Raw genomic sequence first — 27,175 nt, forward strand, 5'->3', positions numbered from 1 at the left:
GGCTACGGACATGCTAGCGACTTACAATTTTCACAAGTGGTCTTTACTCGTGATTACCTTTCAAACGAGGTACCACACGATGGGGGTTGCTATTTGAAATTTTTGAGTTACCCCCAGTAACCCCCTCTAGCCCCCCTTGTGGGGGATTCTCCTTCTCAGCATAATGTTGCCTTTTAAGTTCAATGAAGGTTCCAAAAGGTTTCATGTTTCTATCTGCCTTCGTTTCTTCTGGAGACGAGCTTTAGTGTTATTCGTTGAACGCACTTCGACCGTCCTTTACGGATGGCCGCCATGTTGGCTACGGACATGCTAGCGACTTACAATTTTCACAGGTGGTCTTTACTCGTGATTACCTTTCAAACGAGGTACCACACGATGGGGGTTGCTATTTGAAATTTTTCAGTTACCCCCAGTAACCCCCTCTAGCCCCCCTTGTGGGGGGATTCTCCTTCTCAGCATAATGTTGCCTTTTAAGTTCCTTGAAGGTTCCAAAAGGTTTCATGTTTCTATCTGCCTTCGTTTCTTCTGGAGACGAGCTTTAGTGTTATTCGTTGAACGCACTCCGACCGTCCTTTACGGATGGCCGCCATGTTGGCTACGGACATGCTAGCGACTTACAATTTTTACAAGTGGTCTTTACTCGTGATTACCTTTCAAACGAGGTACAACACAATGTGGGTTGCTATTTGAAATTTTTGAGTTACCCCCAGTAACCCCCTCTAGCCCCCCTTGTGGGGGATTCTCCTTCTCAGCATAATGTTGCCTTTTAAGTTCCTTGAAGGTTCCAAAAGGTTTCATGTTTCTATCTGCCTTCGTTTCTTCTGGAGACGAGCTTTAGTCTTATTCGTTGCACGCACTTCGACCGTCCTTTACGGATGGCCGCCATGTTGGCTACGGACATACTAGCGACTTACAATTTTCACAAGTGGTCTTTACTCGTAATTACCTTTCAAACGAGGTACCACACGATGGGGGTTGCTATTTAAAATTTTTGAGTTACTCCCAGTAACCCCCTTTAGCCCCCCTTGTGAGGGATTCTCCTTCTCATCATAATGTTGCCTTTTAAGTTCCTTGAAGGTTCCAAAAGGTTTCATGTTTCTATCTGCCTTCGTTTCTTCAGGAGGTGGACCTTAGTGTTATTCGTGGAACGCACTGTATAAAACGAGCAACAAATCAATCATCACCGAGTTTGTGTGTAATCAGTACGTTATAATAAAATATTAAAATATAATTTATTGCACCCTATTCTTTCTTATTTATTAAATGGCGCTGAATTGGGTAGAATTGTACCAATTTTTTTACAAAAGGGGCTGAAAATGTTTCCGTGGTACCAACGGGCCAATGAATGATAAAAACTGCTTAATTTGGTACAATTGTCCCTTCTTAAATATGTTTGTCCTTTATGGCCAGGTTGTTTTCATTTACCTAGAAAAGGAAATAGAGGTAATTAGACATGACATTCCCAACATCCCTCGTAGTTTAGTACCTACCTCGAACTGAGCTTTCATCAAATCACTTTGAATCAAATGCACCTAGATTGTAGGGTAGCGTATGTTCTAAATTTATACCAAAATACAATATTTTACGCTGCACTTCATTATAAATCGATCATAATGTTCTAATTCATATATGTCTTATTTTTTGATTCATAGATGTCCACCTACATTGTTGGAGGATGTCTATTGTGGATGACAGAACCAAAATATAGGATCCCAAGCGACAAATCAAGTGCATGGTTCTTCTGGATATGCAACAGTCTTGTATTCGTAATTCCAAATCTTGTGTTTGCTAGAACTTTTTACACCACAAGTGATTCTCGGGGAGAAGTTTATAGACAATCGAAGAAATCTGCTTAAGTTAACCGTTAGCTATCTTGAAGAAGATATGAACTGGCTTTTTTTTTTAAAAGTTTATTATACATGCACCCAGCTGAACTAAACAAACGGATGAACTCACGGATATCCAAAACTCACGAGTAAATCCGTTGCAATCTCGAATTCAATTTTTTTTCCACTATCGTTAGGTATGCTTTCTCCTCTATTATTGTACCATGAAAATAAAAATGTATTTCAAAATTTTAGACTAAAAAGATTTAAAGATACAAAACTTTTAAAAACCATGCTTGTATCTAAAGTATTGTATACCAATGATTCTTACACTGTGCTTCACGGACCCTTGAGTGTGTAATCGGGGCTCCGCAAGTGAAAATTGTTATAAAAAATACAACTACTGTATAATAATCACGTTATATAACATAATTGTGTTATAGCTATTCTGCTATTAGTAATGAAGCTGGTTTTGCCAATCTCTGTACTGTAAGGACTAAACGTCAGTTTGTAACTACGGGGGCTAGTCAAGAAAGACTTGGACTGATTTTTTTTCTAGGCAATTTATTATTACTCAGCAACAGGCACATGATCCTTTTCAAAGTAGTCCCCGCCCATTTGAATGCACTTTTTCATTCGAGTCTTCCAGTCCTCAAACACGTGTCGCAGGGCATTCTTTGAGAGGTCCTTCAAAACCGCCTCCGATGCCTTCAGAACCTCGGAATTATCGGAGAAGCGGCGTCCACGCAGTCTGGATTTTAGGGCAGGGAATAGAAAAAAGTCGCACGGTGCGGTAGGCGTCTCCACCATCCTCAAACCTTTGCAACAGCTCCCTGCAAGTCTCCACTCGAACGGCCTTCTGCTCTGGTGTCAGGAGTCAAGGAATCCATCGCGCACACACTCGGCTCATGTGGAGGTGGTCATGCAAAATTTTGAAGGCACTGCCATGAGATATGCGTAGTGCGGCTGCCAGATCGTCGATACTGATGCGGCGATCTTCTCTAACAATGACTGCTGCCGTGTTAATGTTCACCTCAGTAATAGCTGACGCTGATACACCTGGTCCACCAGCTTTCGTGATTGTCATTCGGCCCTCTTTAAACTCTTTGAACCACCAGAACACGGTACTTCGTGGCAGAGCGTCATCTTTGTAGGCTGCTCTCAACATTCCTAGAATTTCTGTTGCACTTTTCCCCAGGCGATAGCAGAACCGTATAGCTGCAAATTGTTCATCTCGTAATGACTCCATTTCTTCTACAGGCGACTTCTAGAGGCGGCGCAGAACATCACCTGCAATAAAAAGTCGTGGTTACCAAACATGCAATGATTCCTTAACAACATTTTATATATATGCACAGCAAGACCCACCCTACTTGTATGTCAAACTATGAAGCTCCAGCGTTAACAGAACTGCCGGGAAAAAAATCAGTCCAAGTCTTTCTTGACTTGCCCTCGTATTTGTATAGTGAAAAATAAATAAATCGGTTACTTTTACATGAAAATATGTTATTCCCTTCTATTAAAGAAATTGTTAGGGGAACTGTAAAATGCTCATTTTATCAATAAAGATCCTCGAATTCACAAAGTTTGAGAACGAGTGTTTTATACGATAAACTATACAGGGTGTTTTCGTGACATTGAATAAAATTTCAAGGTATGATTGACAGTGACAAAAGAAGAAATTTGAGATAGGAAATTCCTGTAGGGAAAAATGGTGGTTTCAAGCTATAGCCTGCCGAAATTTTAATGGAATGATATCAAGATATCCATAACTGGAGAAACAAATTGTTGGATCAATTTTCAGTTAAAGGAGTTATTTAATTGTTGGACCTATACGAAAGTACGACTAGGAAATTAACACTGTTATCATTGTAATTGTACGACGATGAAACATGTACGTACAATATCACGGGCTAAAATGATAAAACTGCGGGAACGGAAAATAAATAACACATTGAAGATATCATTTCATTAGGTACTGCTTTCCAGGATAATGGGCAATGGGAGAAAAAAGAAGTTTCTGATGAGAAACCACTGTCCGAAAATGCGTTAGTTTCCAACTATATACAGGGTGTTTCAAAACAACACCGACAACGTTTGGGAGGTGATTCCTGAATCCAAAATAAGCCAAAAACTATAGACCAATCTGGATGCACAAATGCTTCCTTTCGGAGTTATAGGCTGCCGAAAATATATATATATATATATATATATATATATATATATATATATATATATATATATATATATATATATATATATATAAACTTTAAAGGTCCATAGCTTCAATACTATGGGACCTACCGTAATTGGGTCAAGACTTCACTTAGGAACTAATATGTGCTCTATCCAAATATTCAAGTTTCAGAATCCTGCGGTACTTCCGCAATAATTTTTATAGAGGTAGTTTATGAGTACTTGAAATTATATGCCAGTTGACAAACTCCCTCTTTAAAAATTGTTGTATGAATACCTTAGATTCTGAAACATGGATATTTGTATAGGTCATATATTAGTTCCTAAGTGAAGTCTTGATCCGACTACGGTATTTCCCATAGTTTTGGTGCTATGGACTTTAAAGTTCATTTTTTCATGTTTTCGGCAGCCTATAACTCCGAAAGGACGCATTTGAGCACCCGAGTTGGTTTATACTTTTTGTCTTATCTTGGTATCGGAAATCACCTCCCAAACTTTGTCGGTGTTGTTTTGAAACACCCTGTATATATATAGTTTCAAGTTGGTATTTTTAACTTCCAGGTCGGCATTCACCTTAGTCATTCTCTGCTAAGTTCAAGGTCGTGAGTTGGAGGCCTAATGAAGTACTCAGCAGAGATCCAGATACGGGAATGTAGGCTAGGTTGACAATAAACCTACTTGCGAAGGGTCTTGCTAGTAAAACCCTGCACTTGCACCCCTGACATCAGAGAAGTTATATATGTATATGTTGTTCAATTTACAACAACATTGATATGCAGATATGCCGATTGATACTGTTGTGAGCAGTTTACATCATATATAATGCAAAACTCTGTAAGGTCAACTTGGACTTCAGGAATAATACGAGTAGTTCCTTAGTTCTGATTCAGCGTCTTAAGAGTCTTTATCCCGGCGAAATTAAAATACCGCTAATTTTACAGTATTTATGTGATATCTTCAAATAGATAAAAGATAATTGAAATGTGAAACAAGAACACCATAGACAATATTATTTTGCGTGAGGTACCGTTATCACAAATCACCTAGTGGTTTTATGTTTTCAGCTGTTTAGAAACGCGAAAATAAATGCCGATTTTCAAAATGGCTCGAAATCGAAAGCAGATAAGAGTAGTAGTGGCCCCCGTATATTGCGCCGACTCAGCAAAATTTTTTGTGACGTCATAGGTCAAAGGTAAATGACCTTGGCCACGGGTCAATGACCTAGGGGTACCTAGGACCTCCCCCTATAAATTTTGGCAGGGGTACCATGCCCCACCCCCTAAATTTTGGCAGGGGTACATAGGACCACCCCCCTTAAATTTTGGAAATTGCCAAATCTAAAAATTTGGTATGGTAGCCTAGGACCATAGTATGTACCTCTATCGGTATTGGGTGTCTATGTCGTTCCCTTTTATGGGTAAAAAATTGCCAAAAATTCAAATTTCGGGGGTTTTTGACCTAATTTATCCCCTTGGATGAGGTGTTATTACCCTATATAGTTATATGGGCGTATACAGGGGTTCATTACCTTTCATAACATATGGGTATATTAATGCACCCCTTGAAAAATTTGGGAGGGGTACCATGGCCCACCCCTTAAATTTTGGAAATTGACCAATTTCAACATTGGGTATTATAGTACAGGACCCTAATATGTATCATGATAAATTTGGGTGGTCCACCTCATTCCCTTCTAGGGGTACAAAATTGCCAAAATATAAACGTAAGCAATACGTTGTACCACGTGTTTGGTTTTCGACCTAATTTATCTCCTTGGATGAGGTCCTATTACCTTATATGATTATATGGTCATGTATAGGGGTCCATTCCTTTCATAAGACATAGGTACATTTGTGCACCCCTTTAAATTTTTGGATGGCCCACCCCCTAAATTTTGGCAGGGGTACATAGGACCACCCCCCTTAAATCTTGGAAATTGCCCAATTTAAACATTTGGTATTATAGTATAGGACCATAGTATGTACCTCTATCAGTATTGGGTGTCTATGTCGTTCCCTTTTAGGGGTAAAAAATTGCCAAAAATTCAAATTTCGGGGTTTTTTGACCTAATTTATCCCCTTGGATGAGGTGTTATTACCTTATATAGTTATATGGGCGTATACAGGGGTCCATTACCTTTCATAAGATATGGGTATATTTGTGCACTCCTTTAAAAATTTGGGAGGGGTACCTTGGCCCACCCTTAAATTTTGGAAATTGACCAATTTAAACATTGGGTATTATAGCACAGGACCCTAATATGTATCGTGATAAATTTGGGCGGTCCCCATCATTCCCTTCTAGGGGTACATAATTGCCAAAACTATAAGCGTAAGCAATACGTTATACCACGTGTTTGGTTTTTGGCCCAATTTATCCTCTTGGATGAGGTGTTATTATCCTATATAGTTATATGGTCATGTATAGGGGTCCATTACCTTTCATAAGATATGGGTATATTTGTGGACTCCTTTAAAAATTTGGGAGGGGTACTTTGGCCCACCCCTTAAATTTTGGAAATTGACCAATTTAAACATTGGGTATTATAGCACAGGACCCTAATATGTATCTTGATAAATTTGGGCGGTCCACCTCATTCCCTTCTAGGGGTACAAAATTGTCAAAATATAAACGTAAGCAATACGTTATACCACGTGTTTGGTTTTTGGTCGATTTTATTCCCTTTGATGATGTGTTATTATCCTATATAGTTATATGGTCATGTATAGGGGTCCATTACCTTTCATAAGATATGGGTATATTTGTGCACTCCTTTAAAAATTTGGGAGGGGTACTTTGGCCCACCCCTTAAATTTTGGAAATTGCCCAATTTAAACATTTGGTATTATAGTACCGGATCCTAACATGTATTATGATAAATTTGGGCGGTCCACCTCGTTTCCTTCTAGGGGTACAAAATTGTCAAAATATAAACGTAAGCAATACGTTGTACCACGTGTTTGGTCTTTTGGCCCAATTTATCCTCTTGGATGTGGTTCTATTACCTTATATGGTTATATGGTTATGTATAGGGGTCTATTCCCTATCATAAGACATAGGTACATTTGTGCACTCCTTTAAAAATTTGGGAGGGGTACTTTGGCCCACCCCTTAAATTTTAGAAATTGCTCATTTTATATATTTGGTATTATAGTACTGGACCCTAACATGTATTATGATAAATTTGGGTGGTCCACCTCGTTCCCTTTTAGGGGTACAAATTGCCAAAATATAAACGTAAGCAATACGTTGTACCACGTGTTTGGTTTGACCTAAGTTATCCCCTTGGATGAGGTTCTATTACCTTATATGGTTATATGGTTATGTATAGGGGTCTATTCCCTATCATAAGACATAGGTACATTTGTGCACTCCTTTAAAAATTTGGGAGGGGTACTTTGGCCCACCCCTTTAATTTTGGAAATTGCCCCTTTTTACATGTTTGGTATTATAGTATAGAACCCTAATATATATCACTATAAATTTGGGTGGTTCACCACGTTTCCTTTGATGGGTACGAAATTGCCAAATTTTAGTACAACCACGTGTTTGGTTTTGGCTCAATTTATCCCCTTGGATGAGGTCCTATTACCTTATATGGTTATATGATCATGTATAGGGGTCCATTCCATATCCCCTTAAATTTTGGAAATTTTCCAATTTAAGCATTCGGTATCATAGTACATGACCTCAACATGTATCATGATAAATTTGGGTGGTCCATCTTGTTCCCTTTCATGGGTAAAAATTACTAAAATATAAACATAAGCAATATGTTGTACCATGCGTTTGGTTTTTGGCCCAATTTCTTCCCTTTGATGGGGTTCTATTACCTTATATGGTTATATGGTCATGTATATGGGTTCATTTCCTATCATAAGACATGGGTACATTGACGCACCCCTTGAAAAATTTGGGAGGGGTATCTTGGCTCATCCACTCGGTTTTAGAAATTGTTTTAATATAAGCATTTGGTATCATAGTACAGGACTTCAATATGTACCACTATAAATTTGGATGGTCCACATCGTTCCCTTTCATGGGTAAAGAACTACCAAAAATCGAATTTCGGAGGTTATTGACCCCTATTTAGCACGTTATATGGGTATGTACAGAGGTTTATTACCTTTATATGTTTATGTTCCCTTTTAAATTTGGGAATTATCAAATAACAAAATTCGGTAAACGTTTTCTAGGACCCATTGTAGATGTTGATGTTCCTCTTATGGCCAAATATTCAAAGTTTAAATGTTATTGACCGGCTTTATTATTGAATAAGTACAGGATTTATTACTTTTTCATAAGACACAGGTGTATTTGTGTACCAATCTTAAATTTTGGGAGGGGATACATTTCTTATTGTCATATCAATAATTGGTAAATGTTCTTTGGGTAAATCATTGTGATCACGTGAACAGTTATTGACCTATGATGGGATTAGGAGTCCAGGACATTGGTACATTGAAACTTTGTAGGATAATTTGAGAATGCGTCATTGGTATTGATTATTACAGCCAAATATAAACGTAAGCAAGACGTTGTACCACGTGATTGACCTTGAGTTTTAGAAATCTGATAGCTAACCTTATTGAATCTTATGACTCATAGTCTTAAGGGAATACATGCTACAACACTGGCAAAGTTATTGTTGATGTAATTTGATTGGCTGATCACTATCTTTCCTGCAATCTGATTGGTTGATCACTATCTTTCGTGCAATCTGATTGGTTGATGAGTTTTAAATCTTTGCTGTATTCAGTTTTAAGTTTTGTTTTACATTTAAAAATCTTGTTTTCGTTCAACATTTTGCACTCAATGATAAATATGATCAAAACCGTTTATTTGTTAATCGAATAGTTAAAAACCGGATAAAGTTTGACGGTTAACCGTGAAACGTAAAAATTTTTTAGTTTGAATTTTTTTTTTGCTTGAAACATTTTGTTTGAAAATTCTTGCTTTCAAATTTTTTGTTTGAATTTTTTGTTTCAGAATTTTGTTTGAAATTTTTTTTGACAACTTTTGTTTCAAAATTTTTTGATTAAAATTTTTTTGTTTGAAATTTTTTTCGTTTCAAATTTTTGTTTAAAATTTTTGTTTGAAATTTTTCGTTTCCAAATTTTTTGTTTGAAATTTTTTGTTTCAAAATTTTGTTTGAAATTTTTTTTGTTTCAAAATTTTGTTTGAATTTCTTTCGTTTGAAATTTTTTTGTTTGAATGTTTTTCGTTTCAAAATTTTGTTTCAAAGATTTTTGTTTGAAATTTTTTGTTTCAAAGTTTGGTTTGACATTTTTAAAGTTTGTGCACTCATTAGTAATGAACCGGAACTGTTTAGAACAAAAACCTCTGGCAACATTGTGGTGCAATAGTACACGTCAGAACATGTTGCAATAGTACACGTCAGAACATGATAATGAAACGTCATCAGTTTTGCATCATCGTTCGCGTTAGTATTCATGATAACATCATCATGGCTACTTGTCTGCAGTTTCTAAACACACGTGATGTGATGAAATCATTTACCAAAATTACTGATTTACAACAGAATGTACCTTATAGAATCTTAGCTAGCCAAATGATCCCTACAGAGTTTGGATTAAGAATCGTAGTGAAGCTTGAAAATGATAAGAATAAAATTTTACCAGCAAGATATTTACCCATGGAAGCATCAAAACAAGAAGAACTGCTGCGTTTCTTAAATACTGGATCTGTATCTTTATGCTATAAAAGACTCTTGGGTCGAAGTCATCAGTTTGAATTTAGTACACAGCCGGATTCATCAGCAATTGTGATGAAATCATGAATTCAAACGTCAGCACATCAGACATAGTTGTATGAATGTGGTTGGTCAGCATGACGTCAGGAACTGTGATGAAACCATGAATTCAAACGTCAGCACATGACGTCAGCCGTAGTTCTATAAATCAACCAATACCGTGAAATCATTTGAGCAAGTGCTTTTCAGGAGGAAAGATGTGTACTTCTAACGATAAAGAATTCATCTTCGCAAGCTATTATCCAATAAATATATTTCAAACAAAACATGTGATGATTGGTATCAGTGCTAGAACATTTGACCCAGTGATTCGATTGGGCAAAGCAGAACAATTTGGTGTACAACTGACCTGTGAAGAATGGCACGAATCGACCAAATGAACGATTATTTTCATGATGAGCTAAATGTGACCATAGTCAAATCATTAGGCTCAAATCATGAAGTGGTGCTGCGTATAGTCCTCGAAGAGAAGATGGTGCTGTTACGAAAAAGGAGTACATTTCATGTCCCTCGCAACATGGTGTATCTAACGGAAACAGAATGGAACAAATTCATCAGCGTATTCCAGTGTGTTAAACATGCAGTGGAAGTGTGTAACAAAACAAGTATATTCCTGAAAAAGTACTATTTTGAAAAATGTGTTATGCATATTGTACAACATGTATCTAGATATTGTGATGGTTGTCAACATCGTTCGTGGGTGCATACCTGTATTGATAAACAGTTTATTTGTGATCAAATGAACATTGAGTTTCCACCAATTGATATCGCATTAGACCTTAAAAGACTTCAATTGGAATTAAAATTATATGCTAAAGACAAACTAGTGCAAGAAGTTCAAAATACATTGTATCGACAATATCCAGAACCACTATCTGGTATGGATGTATGTGGAGTGTAATAAAATGATCCATTTCAATGAATTGTGTTTTTTCATTTCAAGTACAACCCCAGGTTCTGACGTGTACTATTGCACCACAATGTTGCCAGAGGTTTTTGTTCTAAACAGTTCCGGTTCTTTACTAATGAGTGCACAAACTTTAAAAATGTCAAACCAAACTTTGAAACAAAAAATTTCAAACAAAAATCTTTGAAACAAAATTTTGAAACGAAAAACATTCAAACAAAAAAATTTCAAACGAAAGAAATTCAAACAAAATTTTGAAACAAAAAAAATTTCAAACAAAATTTTGAAACAAAAAATTTCAAACAAAAAATTTGGAAACGAAAAATTTCAAACAAAAATTTTAAACAAAAATTTGAAACGAAAAAAATTTCGAACAAAAAAATTTTAAACAAAAAATTTTGAAACAAAAGTTGTCAAAAAAAATTTCAAACAAAATTCTGAAACAAAAAATTCAAACAAAAAATTTGAAAGCAAGAATTTTCAAACAAAATGTTTCAAGCAAAAAAAAAAATTCAAACTAAAAAATTTTTACGTTTCACGGTTAACCGTCAAACTTTATCCGGTTTTTAACTATTCGATTAACAAATAAACGGTTTTGATCATATTTATCATTGAGTGCAAAATGTTGAACGAAAACAAGATTTTTAAATGTAAAACAAAACTTAAAACTGAATACAGCAAAGATTTAAAACTCATCAACCAATCAGATTGCACGAAAGATAGTGATCAACCAATCAGATTGCAGGAAAGATAGTGATCAGCCAATCAAATTACATCAACAATAACTTTGCCAGTGTTGTAGCATGTATTCCCTTAAGACTATGAGTCATAAGATTCAATAAGGTTAGCTATCAGATTTCTAAAACTCAAGGTCAATCACGTGGTACAACGTCTTGCTTACGTTTATATTTGGCTGTAATAATCAATACCAATGACGCATTCTCAAATTATCCTACAAAGTTTCAATGTACCAATGTCCTGGACTCCTAATCCCATCATAGGTCAATAACTGATCACGTGATCACAATGATTTACCCAAAGAACATTTACCAATTATTGATATGACAATAAGAAATGTATCCCCTCCCAAAATTTAAGATTGGTACACAAATACACCTGTGTCTTATGAAAAAGTAATAAATCCTGTACTTATTCAATAATAAAGCCGGTCAATAACATTTAAACTTTGAATATTTGGCCATAAGAGGAACATCAACATCTACAATGGGTCCTAGAAAACGTTTACCGAATTTTGTTATTTGATAATTCCCAAATTTAAAAGGGAACATAAACATATAAAGGTAATAAACCTCTGTACATACCCATATAACGTGCTAAATAGGGGTCAATAACCTCCGAAATTCGATTTTTGGTAGTTCTTTACCCATGAAAGGGAACGATGTGGACCATCCAAATTTATAGTGGTACATATTGAAGTCCTGTACTATGATACCAAATGCTTATATTAAAACAATTTCTAAAACCGAGTGGATGAGCCAAGATACCCCTCCCAAATTTTTCAAGGGGTGCGTCAATGTACCCATGTCTTATGATAGGAAATGAACCCATATACATGACCATATAACCATATAAGGTAATAGAACCCCATCAAAGGGAAGAAATTGGGCCAAAAACCAAACGCATGGTACAACATATTGCTTATGTTTATATTTTAGTAATTTTTACCCATGAAAGGGAACAAGATGGACCACCCAAATTTATCATGATACATGTTGAGGTCATGTACTATGATACCGAATGCTTAAATTGGAAAATTTCCAAAATTTAAGGGGATATGGAATGGACCCCTATACATGATCATATAACCATATAAGGTAATAGGACCTCATCCAAGGGGATAAATTGAGCCAAAACCAAACACGTGGTTGTACTAAAATTTGGCAATTTCGTACCCATCAAAGGAAACGTGGTGAACCACCCAAATTTATAGTGATATATATTAGGGTTCTATACTATAATACCAAACATGTAAAAAGGGGCAATTTCCAAAATTAAAGGGGTGGGCCAAAGTACCCCTCCCAAATTTTTAAAGGAGTGCACAAATGTACCTATGTCTTATGATAGGGAATAGACCCCTATACATAACCATATAACCATATAAGGTAATAGAACCTCATCCAAGGGGATAACTTAGGTCAAACCAAACACGTGGTACAACGTATTGCTTACGTTTATATTTTGGCAATTTGTACCCCTAAAAGGGAACGAGGTGGACCACCCAAATTTATCATAATACATGTTAGGGTCCAGTACTATAATACCAAATATATAAAATGAGCAATTTCTAAAATTTAAGGGGTGGGCCAAAGTACCCCTCCCAAATTTTTAAAGGAGTGCACAAATGTACCTATGTCTTATGATAGGGAATAGACCCCTATACATAACCATATAACCATATAAGGTAATAGAACCACATCCAAGAGGATAAATTGGGCCAAAAGACCAAACACGTGGTACAACGTATTGCTTACGTTTATATTTTGACAATTTTGTACCCCTAGAAGGAAACGAGGTGGACCGCCCAAATTTATCATAATACATGTTAGGATCCGGTACTATAATACCAAATGTTTAAATTGGGCAATTTCCAAAATTTAAGGGGTGGGCCAAAGTACCCCTCCCAAATTTTTAAAGGAGTGCACAAATATACCCATATCTTATGAAAGGTAATGGACCCCTATACATGACCATATAACTATATAGGATAATAACACATCATCAAAGGGAATAAAATCGACCAAAAACCAAACACGTGGTATAACGTATTGCTTACGTTTATATTTTGACAATTTTGTACCCCTAGAAGGGAATGAGGTGGACCGCCCAAATTTATCAAGATACATATTAGGGTCCTGTGCTATAATACCCAATGTTTAAATTGGTCAATTTCCAAAATTTAAGGGGTGGGCCAAAGTACCCCTCCCAAATTTTTAAAGGAGTCCACAAATATACCCATATCTTATGAAAGGTAATGGACCCCTATACATGACCATATAACTATATAGGATAATAACACCTCATCCAAGAGGATAAATTGGGCCAAAAACCAAACACGTGGTATAACGTATTGCTTACGCTTATAGTTTTGGCAATTATGTACCCCTAGAAGGGAATGATGGGGACCGCCCAAATTTATCACGATACATATTAGGGTCCTGTGCTATAATACCCAATGTTTAAATTGGTCAATTTCCAAAATTTAAGGGTGGGCCAAGGTACCCCTCCCAAATTTTTAAAGGAGTGCACAAATATACCCATATCTTATGAAAGGTAATGGACCCCTGTATACGCCCATATAACTATATAAGGTAATAACACCTCATCCAAGGGGATAAATTAGGTCAAAAAACCCCGAAATTTGAATTTTTGGCAATTTTTTACCCCTAAAAGGGAACGACATAGACACCCAATACTGATAGAGGTACATACTATGGTCCTATACTATAATACCAAATGTTTAAATTGGGCAATTTCCAAGATTTAAGGGGGGTGGTCCTATGTACCCCTGCCAAAATTTAGGGGGTGGGCCATCCAAAAATTTAAAGGGGTGCACAAATGTACCTATGTCTTATGAAAGGAATGGACCCCTATACATGACCATATAATCATATAAGGTAATAGGACCTCATCCAAGGAGATAAATTAGGTCGAAAACCAAACACGTGGTACAACGTATTGCTTACGTTTATATTTTGGCAATTTTGTACCCCTAGAAGGGAATGAGGTGGACCACCCAAATTTATCATGATACATATTAGGGTCCTGTACTATAATACCCAATGTTGAAATTGGTCAATTTCCAAAATTTAAGGGGTGGGCCATGGTACCCCTCCCAAATTTTTCAAGGGGTGCATTAATATACCCATATGTTATGAAAGGTAATGAACCCCTGTATACGCCCATATAACTATATAGGGTAATAACACCTCATCCAAGGGGATAAATTAGGTCAAAAACCCCCGAAATTTGAATTTTTGGCAATTTTTTACCCATAAAAGGGAACGACATAGACACCCAATACCGATAGAGGTACATACTATGGTCCTAGGCTACCATACCAAATTTTTAGATTTGGCAATTTCCAAAATTTAAGGGGGGTGGTCCTATGTACCCCTGCCAAAATTTAGGGGGTGGGGCATGGTACCCCTGCCAAAATTTATAGGGGGAGGTCCTAGGTACCCCTAGGTCATTGACCCGTGGCCAAGGTCATTGACCTTTGACCTATGACGTCACAAAAAATTTTGCTGAGTCGGCGCAATATACGGGGGCCACTACTACTATAAGTAAGTCGTGATAACGGATTCTCATGTAAAATGATATTGTCTAGGGTGTTCTTGTTCCACATTTCGATTATCTTTTATCTATTTGAAGATACCACATAATTAATGTAAAATTAGCTGTATTTTAATTTCGCCGGGATGAAGACTCTTAAGAGCCGGCGGGAGTCAAGTGACCTTGACAAATCGAAGATATCGCAGTGCAAAGTGTTTCCCTATTTTGGCAACAGATGGGGTTGTTGCTGAAATGCCGTCAAAGCAAATGGCATCCCTCCTTTTCCTTCGTTTTCCCCTGCATGTGGTCAAAGTTGGACAGCGCAGGAGATGGTTACGGATGTAAATGGGACAGAGGAGTGAAATTCCTTTCTTTTGGCTAAAAGAGAAACAGAACTGAAGAAAAAATAAATACAGAGATATTCTAAGAGGGACCAACATGATATCAGCCGTCAGCCACTCAAATATCTACAACGGTCACAAACATACCATAGAGAACTAAAGCACTTATCGCCTGTCTCTTTCTCAAAGGATTCTACCTATGGTAAATAACGCGGGAATAGTGCAGGAAGAGTCTGATATAAAATGAACCCTGCATATATCGGGTGTTGCAAAATAAGTGTTACAACTCTTGGGAGGAGACTCCTGCCACTGAGACAAGAAAAAAAGTTCTCTTGAACTTTCGGCTATCGGACATAGTTTCGGATCTACAAGGTGCCGAAAGCGTGGGAAAATGACTTTCGGACGCCAATAGTTCGGAAACTATCCAACGTAAAGAGGGCGGGTAAAAAATTCACTGAAGAAGTCATACCTGCTGTATTGAATTTTGCATGTTTCATAATCCTACCATGCACGCGCAAGGGATTCCCCAAAGGAAAGTAGGGAGTCCCGGATAATCTGCCAAATGAAAATTGGTCTAAATGGATATGAATTGGTAGGGTTTCTACTAGGTAACAATAATTCGTTTGTATTAAGTCGATATCTGGAACAAATACAAAATGGCGAACACCTTCATGCCCGTTGTGTGTGGTTGCATTACGCCAGGCACGGATGCTGGCCAACAGTGATGTTCTGAGTATTAAGTGTAGCGAATTTGCACTTAAATGTTCTAGAAAGACATCTAAAGTGTTGGTAGAGCACAACAGATGAAGTAGGGTGATTCACATGTGTGGAAACACTTAACGAAAAATGACCAGAAATGCACTCATACTCAGTAAACGTGAGTTCAAAGCATCGGAAATGTAAGGAATAGCATCAAGAACATGAAAGCCATTGCCAATTCACCAATAATATTCCATCAATCCGATGCAATATGGTGTGCACGGTTGCAAACCAATAAGGATGCAACAACTGAGGCCAAGTTGAAATTGTGCAAGGGGACTCACTAAGAAACTGGGTAAACTAAAGGAATGTCACTAGTGGGATCGCATGGTCGATATTGAAATGTGGCCAATGTGTGTGTTGCTATCGACATGTAGCTAATGGTCAAATGTCAACATGTCCCACTACTGCTGGGACACTGTCCCAAGTGCGAAAAATAGGAAATAACTACTCGGGTCTTGAATCTGAGGCCGTGGGCTCCCAGTAGAATTGAAAACTGCGACCACTCGAGCGAAAGCAAGCGCTCAAGCCCTGAGGCTCAAGGGAGCCTCACTTTCTCTGTAATCATTTCTTTATGAAGTACCCACTTTGTTTGGCAAGCGCTCTTGTACAGCCTCCCGACATGCTTGTGTGTTTCATTTTGTTACTCCTACTGCACAGTTGTAAACAGTCAGAACTTTAAGACGTGTCTTCCTATTTCTCATGTCGTTTTATTTTCCATATGTATGGTGTTCCATCTGTAGTGTTACATGTGCAAAATTGGTTAATTTTCGTATATGTTTTGGCATGTCCACTGTGTGTATGATACGAATTTCTGGAGGTATTTTCCTGTATTTCGAGTACGCCATATGCCCCAGAAGACGTGAGACATGATACAAGTTTGTTATTTTCACGCTATATCAGAATTTGAACCATGGATTGAGAGATTTCTTTTCATATGTGTCGACTGTGGGACACTGTCCCAAACAAAGAGGGACATTGATACAATCGTGTTCTAGTTACGTTCTACCGAAAACTGCACCAGATGTAATAGCAGAATGTACAACGTTACTTTCCTAGTTTTCGCACTGAGACGGTGAAAAAAAAAATGAAATGAAATCTTTAAGTTTTACGTCCCACGGTTATGCCGACTAGGTTAAAGGAGACGGTGATTATGAGAAATGAATGAAAGGGTGGAATGAAGAATGTGGGAGGAAACGGGAGAACCCCGAGAAAACACACGAACACGGTGTTTGTCTACCACAAAGTTAGCTTGGCGGGGGCTGGGATTAAACCCGGGACCCCAAGCACCAGAGGTGAACGCTCTGCCACTGAGTCACCACGTAAGACGGTGTCCCAGCAGTAGTGAGACATGTTGACATTTGTCCATTAGCTACATGTTGATGTCAACACACACATTGGCCACATTTCAATATCGATCATGCGATCCCATTAGTGACATTCCTTTAGTTTACCCAGTTTCTTAGTGAGTCCCCTTGCACAATTTCAACTTGGCCTCAGTTGTTGCATCCTTATTGGTATGCAACCGTGCACACCATATTGCATCGGATTGATGGAATATTATTGGTAAATTGGCAATGGCTTTCATGTTCTTGATGCTATTCCTTACATTTCCGATGCTTTGAACTCACGTTTACTTAGTAATTTCCTTTTTTCTGGGTATTTTTCCTTAAGTGTTTTCACACATGTGAATCACCCTACTTCTCTGTTGTGCTCTACCAACACTCCAGATGTCTTTCTAGAGCATTTGAGTACAAATTCGCTACACTTAATACTCAGAACCTCACTGTTGGGCAGCATCCTTACCTGGCGATTATGCAACCACACACAACGGGCATGAAGGTGTCCGCCATTTTGTATTTGTTCCAGATATCGACTTAATACAAACGAATTATTGTTACCTAGTAGAAACCCTACCAATTCATATCCATTTAGACCAATTTTCATTTGGCAGATTATCCGGGACTCCCTACTTTCCTTTGGGGAATCCCTTGCGCGTGCATGGTAGGATTGTGAAACATGCAAAATTCAATACAGCAGGTATGACTTCTTCAGTGAATTTTTTACCCGCCCTCTTTACGTTGGATAGTTTCTGAACTATTGGCGTCCGAAAGTCATTTTCCCACGCTTTCGGCACCTTGTAGATCCGAAACTATGTCCGATAGCCGAAAGTTCAAGAGAACTTTTTTTCTTGTCTCAGTGGCAGGAATCACCTCCCAAGAGTTGTAACACTTATCTTGCAACACCCGATATATATATATATATATATATATATATATATATATATATATATATATATATATATATATATAAACGGGAGAGTCGATATTCTAATTTATTTTGGGCCTTCGTGGTTAAAAAAAAAAAAAAACTTGGAATTGAAAGGCAGAAAACTCAGACAAAGATCTGAAATGTATTGGCAATGTGACTCTTTTTCAGTGGAATCCATTTCTTTATTTTTTTTTTCAAAATATGATAACCAGATTTACCCTCTGTCTCTCCTTCACATTCGAATGGTCCTGGGATCGATACCAGTAGCTGACCATCCTGATTTTTTCCTATTACAACAGGAAAGGGGCGCAATGTTACATTTAGCCTTGGGTACCGGTTTAGAAGGAGAGGAGGGAGCATGTGCCCTGCTTGGAATTGGTTTTTATTTGGGGAAATAGACCACTTCATTAACAATAGAATTAAAAGATGTGTCACCTTCTTCAGGAAGGTACACTCATGTCCAAAATTATTGTCGCATGTCTATAAATATGTTGTTGTAGGAATATAATTTGATAACGAATTCACCCGGTATTTCTTATAATGTTGGTATGTGTACAATCGGCAGAGACATGTATGCAAATTGCAAATTTCATGTCAAAAGAGGAGTAAATAAGAACAATAAAACGAAAATAAAACTTTCGTGTCCATTTAGCAACATTATGATTTACTCATTCTAATTTTCGTATTTATAAATATTTTCCTATGAAATTTACCATATATACATTTCCCGATTATACACATAGTATCAGTATTAAAAGTACCCAGCAAAATCAGTATTACATTATATTCTTATATGAAGACAGTTATAGATATGCGACAATCATTTTGGAGATGAGTGTACAAGGACGTAACAGGTGTTTGTTTCAAACATTGAATAAGTGTTCGTATACATTGAACTTATTTCCTGACGTCATAGAACTAAGAACTGTCACAGAGCGACGTAAGTCCGGCGACAATACAATATTTCATTTTTACTTTCATACTTTGCAATATATCTATTTATTTTAAAAGCAAATTTTAATATGTTTTTATTTTCAACTATTTTATCCTAAAATAAATACTAGCCTTTAACCAGCCCTTATTTCCCTGGTTGCATATCACTTTAGGATTTGGAAAATATGTCCAACGAATAAAAAAATGATAAAACACCTTTTAAAGACATTCTTTTGTTAATCAATTCGCACTAAAAAGGTAAAAATAATTTTATTTATGCAAGCCTAAATAAAAAGAATGGGGCGCGTCATTTTAAGAATTTATAAAGTAACTGTATGTAAGCCTATATTAGAGCGCATCCCATTTTTTTTTTTAAGTCACGCATAACCAAAATTGTTTTTTTACTTTTAAGTGCGACTTGATTAATGAAAGAATGTCTTTAAAATGTTTATTAGTATGTTTTCCTATTATTATTGTTAATGTTTGCATCCTTGGCATAGGATGTTTATTTTGGTAAGGTACCGTATGGTGCGTTTCTATACTACTAGGGTATATTAAAATTTAGTTTCCTATGCGATACATTAAACAGTACTTTTTATATATATAAAAATTACTACCGAATATAGAGTATTTCTCCGCTAATAAGAGGGAGACAGATTGAGGATACCAAACACCCCTACCGTTGATTGAGAAATATTTCGGTGTCGACACTGATGAACAACATCTACATTTGAATTGAATGTTTTATGGGCTTTAGGCAATTGATTCAGACCGGGATACATGGGGGACAGAATGTTGGAAGCAAGTAGTCCAGTCACTAGTTTGAATGTCTGGAATGAGTAAGGACTCTTCCCCCCTTGGTAAAACCTGCCGGAATTGGAAGCAATATCAAAGAAACACTGCTTCGAAAAGAGAGGGAGCAAACATGCATAACTAGATAGTCAGAGTCGGGTTTAGGTTTAGTGGGGCCCCAAGCTGTTTAAGGTAATGGGGTCCTTTATGTGTCCAGATGAACATAGGCACCCTACATACAGAAATGAACAAACTAGAGATAATTTAGGAAGCAGACTAGCAGAAAGAGCCCCATTAATTACATGAACGTAGGCTACACAGCAGGAAGCATTGTTGCTACGTATATATACATTTTATTTTATTTTTTTAATTTTCTTATATTTTAGAAATGTATATCCAGTTTTTCTTTAGATTTTTGGGCCCCAAGAGAGCAGGGCCCTAAGCTATAGCTTGTTTAGCTTATACGTAAATCCGGCACTGTAAACAGTATACATATACAGGCGCGGATCCAAGGGTGGCTATAGAGGCTATAGCCCCCCCCCCCTTGACGTTCAGGTATACACTGGATAAAATGGGCTTCAATCCTGTTTACTCTGGATAAAGAGACAAACTATGGTTTAGCTCCTCCCTTGATCATATCCTGGATCCGCCACTATATATATTATATATATATAATGTTTGTGTTTAGTATGTTGTACGATGGAAGCTGATGAAAGAGTTTTATATTATTCTTGATTTTTTGACAGGTAAACAAAGAATATTTCGGGGATTAATCTACTCGATTATTATAATAAGATTATAATATTGTATTTTATCTTTTCTCTTGTATGTATATTCTCAGTCCTGCAGGAAGTTTTCATTTCTTTCTTGGAATAGATAAACGAAGACTTTGGTTCGGCTTCTCCTTCACAAATCTCTGTCGAAAGGTTGACTTTATCGCTACAAACACAAATTACTTCTTCTCATAGGAACCATCTACAAATACACTGTACTGCTGAAACAGAAACCATCAACTAAAGAGGTCATAAATTTTGCCATTCCTCGTGTTTGAAATTCCCGTTCTTCACAACGACTTCCTTCCTCCCGCCCCTGTTAAGAAGTTCAAAGTAGGTTTTCAAAAGGACTGGCTCCCGCTGAGAAGGAAAGTGGGATGAGGAATGACTATAGTGCCATCTATCAGTTAGACGGCCAAGTACGTGAACACGAAAAAATCTGATTTCTGATTTCTGTAGATTCAATAATGAAGGATATAATTTCTCATCGATTGTGTAATGAATGTCTTTGGAAACAGCGAAAAATAGTACAGTAGCGCACAAGTACAAAGATAGTACTCCATTTTCAAAAAAGTCCGAAGTTTTTAGCTCTTTTCCTTACTGTAAAAAAACAGAAGACTTTTCCCTCTAATTTTGATCATTTTCTTATGGGAATTTGGATTATAATTATCTGTATTTATAAGAAGAAAATATCACGCACAGCGTTCAAATTGCACCTTTAAAATGAGATGCATCATATTGAGTGAGCTATTGAGACATTTTTGCGAAAGAACGAAATGAAACCATGATTTGCCTAAAAAATGGTTGAGATCCCATGTTAAATTGAACAGCAATATTCCGGCCGCTGTGGCGCACTCCTTCTCCCTCTTAAGAATACATTATTCCATATAATGTTGTCCATGAGACGGGACGAGACAAAAAAATAAGTGTTCCCTTTCGACTCGTAAATGTTTGTAGAAAATCTTGTCTTATTTCGAATTCTCTTTGTCTCCTCTCGATTCTTGAAAGGCTTTCCTCATTTGTTTCGAAGATTTTCTCGTTTCGTCTCGTGAATTTGAGTACAAAATCTATGCCCTGATTTATTTTCTCTTACATCCAGAAGTTATCAGAATACTTCTGCGTCGCAAGAAGACCACGAACGCTTGATACGTACAACAAAATTCAAACCTTATTTATGCTTGAAGTATATTGTATAACGACTTATATACCTTTAAATATAGAAAAAAATGCCCCTTGTTGTGTTCGTACAATTAGTTTATCATAGTTTTTATGCTATGAATTATTATATAACACTGAAATAGTGTTTAAGATATAAGATTTGGATGATGTAGTGTTGCCTCGAGACTTGTTTCAAAACGAGACGAGAATTATCACGTTTTTCGTCTCGACTCGAATTTGAAAAGATATTTCTCGTATATTTTGTTTTGTTTTCAAGACGAGACGAGACGCATTGTGGGCAACTAATTTCATCTCTACCCTTATATTCAGTTGAAATTAAAAACGGTAAATTTAATGACTTCGCGTTTCCACATTGGATCCCAATTCAACAAAAATGAAATAAAATAATTAATATTTACGTTCCACGCCTATGTCAACTATGCTAAAGGAGACGGTGATGATGAGAAATGAATGCAATGGGGGCGGAGCGCGAGGGCTCAATGGTAGAGCGGTCACCTTCGGTGCTTGGGGTCCCTGGTTCGATCCTAGCTCGCGCCTTGTGGACTTTGTGGTGGACCAACACCGTGCTCGTGGGTTTTCTCGGGGTTCTCCCGTTTCCGCCCACTTTCTTCATTCCACCATTTCATTCATTACTCATCATCACCGTCTCCTTTAGCGTAACCTGCCTAATCGTGGGACGTAAAACTTAAAGATTTCACTTCATTTTTGAATGAAAGGAGTTAATGAAGAAAGTGGGAGGAATCGGGGGAACCCGAGAAAACTCACGCACACGATGTTTGACCACTATAAAGCTCACTTGGCGCGACCTGGGATCGAACCAAGGACCCCAAGCACCACAGGTGAACGCTCTACCACTGATCCAACGCGGCCAGCCTCCATTAAACAAAAACTCAGTGGTTCGCAGTAGTGTAACTAAGGGTACATGAGCCTTCTCGCAAAAATATTAAAAAGGGCCCCCTTTTTCCACGTTCATGAACGCAAATAAAATTTATAGAGAATGTATTTTTGACTTTGAATGTTCCATCTAGTAATTCATTACTTACTCGTATTATAGAAAAAAATATTGCACATAACATTATTATTATTATTATTATTATTATTATTATTATTATTATTATTATTATTATTATTATTATTATTAGAAGGCAATTGTATTGAACTAAAAAGAAATCTTAATCGAAACAGCTTCTTCCTAAATAAATTAAAACATAAAATGTTCACAACTAAAGTATCAAAACCCATCAGAACTTCCGGGGCCTGCTTACAACTTTCCACACCGATGAACCTTTTGGAAGAGAAATTTGTTGACTACTTTGGCAATTTCAACACATTGACTTCCTTGGCTTTCAATGCTCAAGATTGAGAAACAACTCAACCATCTGTGACATACTACCAGCCAAAACATTAATACTATCCACTTAATATCATTTATGTCTATCTTTGGCTCGCAGGACAGCAGGAATGCAATTTGGCTGGAAACAACGAAACCTTAGTAGTTAGCTGGAAGCATGGCACACCACATCTGCACACAAAGACACTTAGTTACCGTAAATTCCACTGAGGGGGTCGATAAGCTCGGATCTTACTTTCAATTACGTCCCAAAGGTGTTCGACTGGGTTAATATAAGGTGAGTTTGGGTGCCATTGCATCAATTGAAATTCATCACTCTGTTCCTTGAATCACTGCAGCATGACGTTGGCCTTGTGACAAGGAGCGTTGTCCTGCTGAAAGACACCGTTCTCAGTTGGAAATATGTCCGACATGAAAAGGAGTACGTGATCAGCAGTGATCTGCCCCGATATCTAGGAGCCATCGTGGTGCTCTCCGCACCCACTTCTGAGCCCATGGATAAAAATGTGAAGGTTCCCCAAATCATAATGGAGCCACCAGTGGCCTGTCATCATCCTGCTCTAAGCACACACCTCAAGCAGCTGTTTCCCTGGAAGACTACGGATTCTGACCTGGCCATCGACATCATGAAGGCAGTATCATGGTTCACCTGCACTGAGAAAAAAATTGTAGATGGCGTACTTAAAAAGATAGGTTACATGCGTAATTCCTGTAGTTTTGGACTTAACGTACAGCAGACGTATAACTGAAAACGCATGTTTTATAATACTTTCTGTATAAGTGTTCCATCTATACGTCCTTTCCGTATGAAACAATGTAGGCGGTCAGAATCTCACATACAAATGGACGTACATAACATATAGCTGACGAAAGTAACATAAGTATATGCATGTGATATACGGAAAACTGTTAGATGTCAGACACCATGAGTCTAGTAAAGATGGCCCCCTTTGGTGAGACGAACCAAGGCCATATTTCGTAAATTATCCACCAGAATGCAGCGTGAATATAATTAGCGTAGTGTCATGACGGATGTATGCCAGACACTGTGTTTTTCTGAAGCAAAAGTCCACACATTTCTTCAGTAGACGAGGTTCTTGATTTCAGGTAGGTCAAAACTTTTCTGCCACATTTCATTGAAAGCAATATTAAACGTTCTTAATGTAGATTTCATCATAAGAGAATGTGTTAATGAAAATAATGAAGTTTCCCACATTCAAAAACTACAACATATCCTTTCACTATTCTTTTTACCTCTCCTTCTGGGGATAGACGAACCACGGTGGGAGATATGGACTACGTCAGCTTACAGAAAAACAGGAAGGGAAATGTTAAGAGCACCAAATCGATCATAAGAAACAAGAGACAAGAAACAAGAAACAAAAAGAAGAGAATTCCGATCATATCTTCATCCAACGTTGATGATTAATCGATAATATATGCTGACAGTGATGATATGGACAAGTATGATGAAAACGAGTGTGTGAGATGCGGCGAAAATTATAATGAAAAAAGAAGATAAGATGACTGTATACAGTGCATTATGTGTGAACGATGGTTACATGATGGATGTTCGAAATATGAGCATGTTTGTGATTGGTGTGCCAAAGTTTTCAATATACAAAACAAAATAAAATGTACGGTACAATGTAATTACTGGCACTCGTTTTTCTTCTTAAAACTGGCTTCTTAAAGCACGATAGATCACGAAGGACCGACAAGTCGCGCTATTTCCAAAATGACAGCGAGCAGTTATGCTGTGTCCTGCAGCTCTTACGCCAGACCAATGATATTGTTCAAAAAGTAGCGAGTGGTGATAATGGTTTCTATGGTCAGTGTAGCCTATGTTTTGTTGCTTTTAGTTTATTGAATAATTGCTCAAGCGCAGTGACGACACCAGCATTAATTTCTTAGGGAGGCAAAGGAAGGGCAGAGATGTTTTTTGGGGTGACCATTTTTGCATACCAAAAATGATAGTTTTATAATGTTTGACTTACATTACAGTACAACGTATATTACGTTGTTTTCATATTATGTAATTATAATTGAACTTATTTCACGTAAAGTTTGCAACTAACAAATAAGGTAACGTCTGCGCATGAAATATTCGATTCGTGGTGGGAGAATATTCACATTTGAACCCATTACAGTGGTTCGTATTCCACGTTGTCTATCTAACCAACCTAATTGAAGATATTTTAGTGAACCTAGACTTAACGGATTACACCACAACCTGTTAGGGTTCAAAGAAATGTTTGGAATAGAATTTATGTATTTTTTCCCAAGAACTCGAATCTGCAATGAAAAGGACGGGATTCGCATGTCATTTTTCAGTTTCCCAGTCCGATCCCCTGGGGGAGGAGGGGCGGGAGGCTACCTTTAGCATAGGTAAAATTCTCCTTGCAAAATATTAAGTTTTTATTCTGCATATTTTTTCGTCCGATGCTTGTTTCTCAAGATATTTTGCAGTATGAAATAACACAATTCAATCTCTCTATATATATACACTCTCATCCCTCGTTTTAATGTACCTCATCCATTTTTAAGTCGTTTAAAAAGAAAGTATGTGCGGCCAAATTTTCCGATTGTCAGTAAGTTCCAGCAGTGGATTATATACACTGCATTGGCTAATATCTACAATTGCATTGCGAAAGGAAGTTGAATAATTCAGAACGATGTACTTCTAATCAACCATTAATATTCAACCTGGCCATGTAAAATGCCAGATATACATTATAAGATAGTAATTTCAACATTTTTCGTTTTAAATCAGAACTTTCAGACTGTATCATCTCCTCCATTTTGTGCTTGCTTTCGAAATTCGTAAAATCGAGGGATGAATATATATAATTATAATTGCTATTTTCCTATGAAAATGCCAAGTATTAGGAAAAATAAAATAATAAAATTGCCGCTGAACTGGTAGATTTGACAGAAAACCTCCCCTCATTTCCTGCCTACTCGTCAATTTGTAAAAACGTAAGAGTTGAATTATTATTTGAGACTGTATCTAGAATCCTATCCCTTGGTGGAACCAACAATACACTCATATTTCTTTGTTGATGCATGTATGCACTAACGAATTTCAGTTTAAACAAATGCATATTTTCGGTTAATATTCCTTGTCATTCCAAAAATATGTCAGGAAAACAAAAGAGTGAAAGAGTGATGACATTAAGGGAAGTCTTCTCCCATTTTTAGTGCAATGCCGATCAATTTCTGTCATGAATAATAACATGGACGAAACATGATTGTACCATTATGATCCTGAAACGAAACAACAGTCAATGGAGTAGCAGCACTATTTTTCCCCTGGAGTTATTCTTCTGGAATAAGGATAGAGTCATACTCAAGGACTACCTGCCCAAGGATCAAATAGTGAATGGAGAATATCTGCATTATTGAATATTTGAAAGACAAATTGAAAGTTCAATGCCACGAAAAACTGAAAAAAAAATCCTTCAGGAGAATGCACCTGTATCTATATCAAACACTGGAAACACAACTGACATTGCATGATCTAGGGTTTCAATGTCTAGATCATCCACCTTATTTCCCAGTTTTGGTTCCTTCTGACTATTACTTATTCCCCAAACTTAAATAACACTTGAAAGGATGCCATTTTGTATCTGATAAGAGTAGTGCTACAAACAGTGATGCGAGGAACAGTCTCCAGATTTTTAAACTGGTCTTAAAAAAAACTGGAGCACCATACAAGCAAGCATTGCACTTTGACGGAAGAATGTAAAATAACTTAAATTTCATCATTACATGTTCACTC

General features: G+C 37.1%; 1 protein-coding gene across 1 annotated transcript in view; it reads left to right on the top strand.

Moving 5' to 3' along the window:
* The window catches only part of LOC145665809 (transmembrane 6 superfamily member 1-like), a 44,802-nt gene extending 41,517 nt beyond the window's left edge, over positions 1 to 3,285 (top strand). The window contains exon 6 of the mRNA XM_081732922.1: positions 1,653 to 3,285. Coding sequence (XP_081589048.1) covers positions 1,653 to 1,856 — 204 coding nt within the window. The 3' untranslated portion in view covers positions 1,857 to 3,285. The remainder of the gene's footprint in view (positions 1 to 1,652) is intronic.
* The last annotated feature ends 23,890 nt before the right edge of the window (positions 3,286 to 27,175 follow it).

This window comes from Thermobia domestica, chromosome 12, assembly GCF_964235325.1.
Source record: "Thermobia domestica chromosome 12, izTheDome1.hap1.1, whole genome shotgun sequence".
NCBI classification, from domain to species: Eukaryota; Metazoa; Arthropoda; class Insecta; order Zygentoma; family Lepismatidae; genus Thermobia; species Thermobia domestica.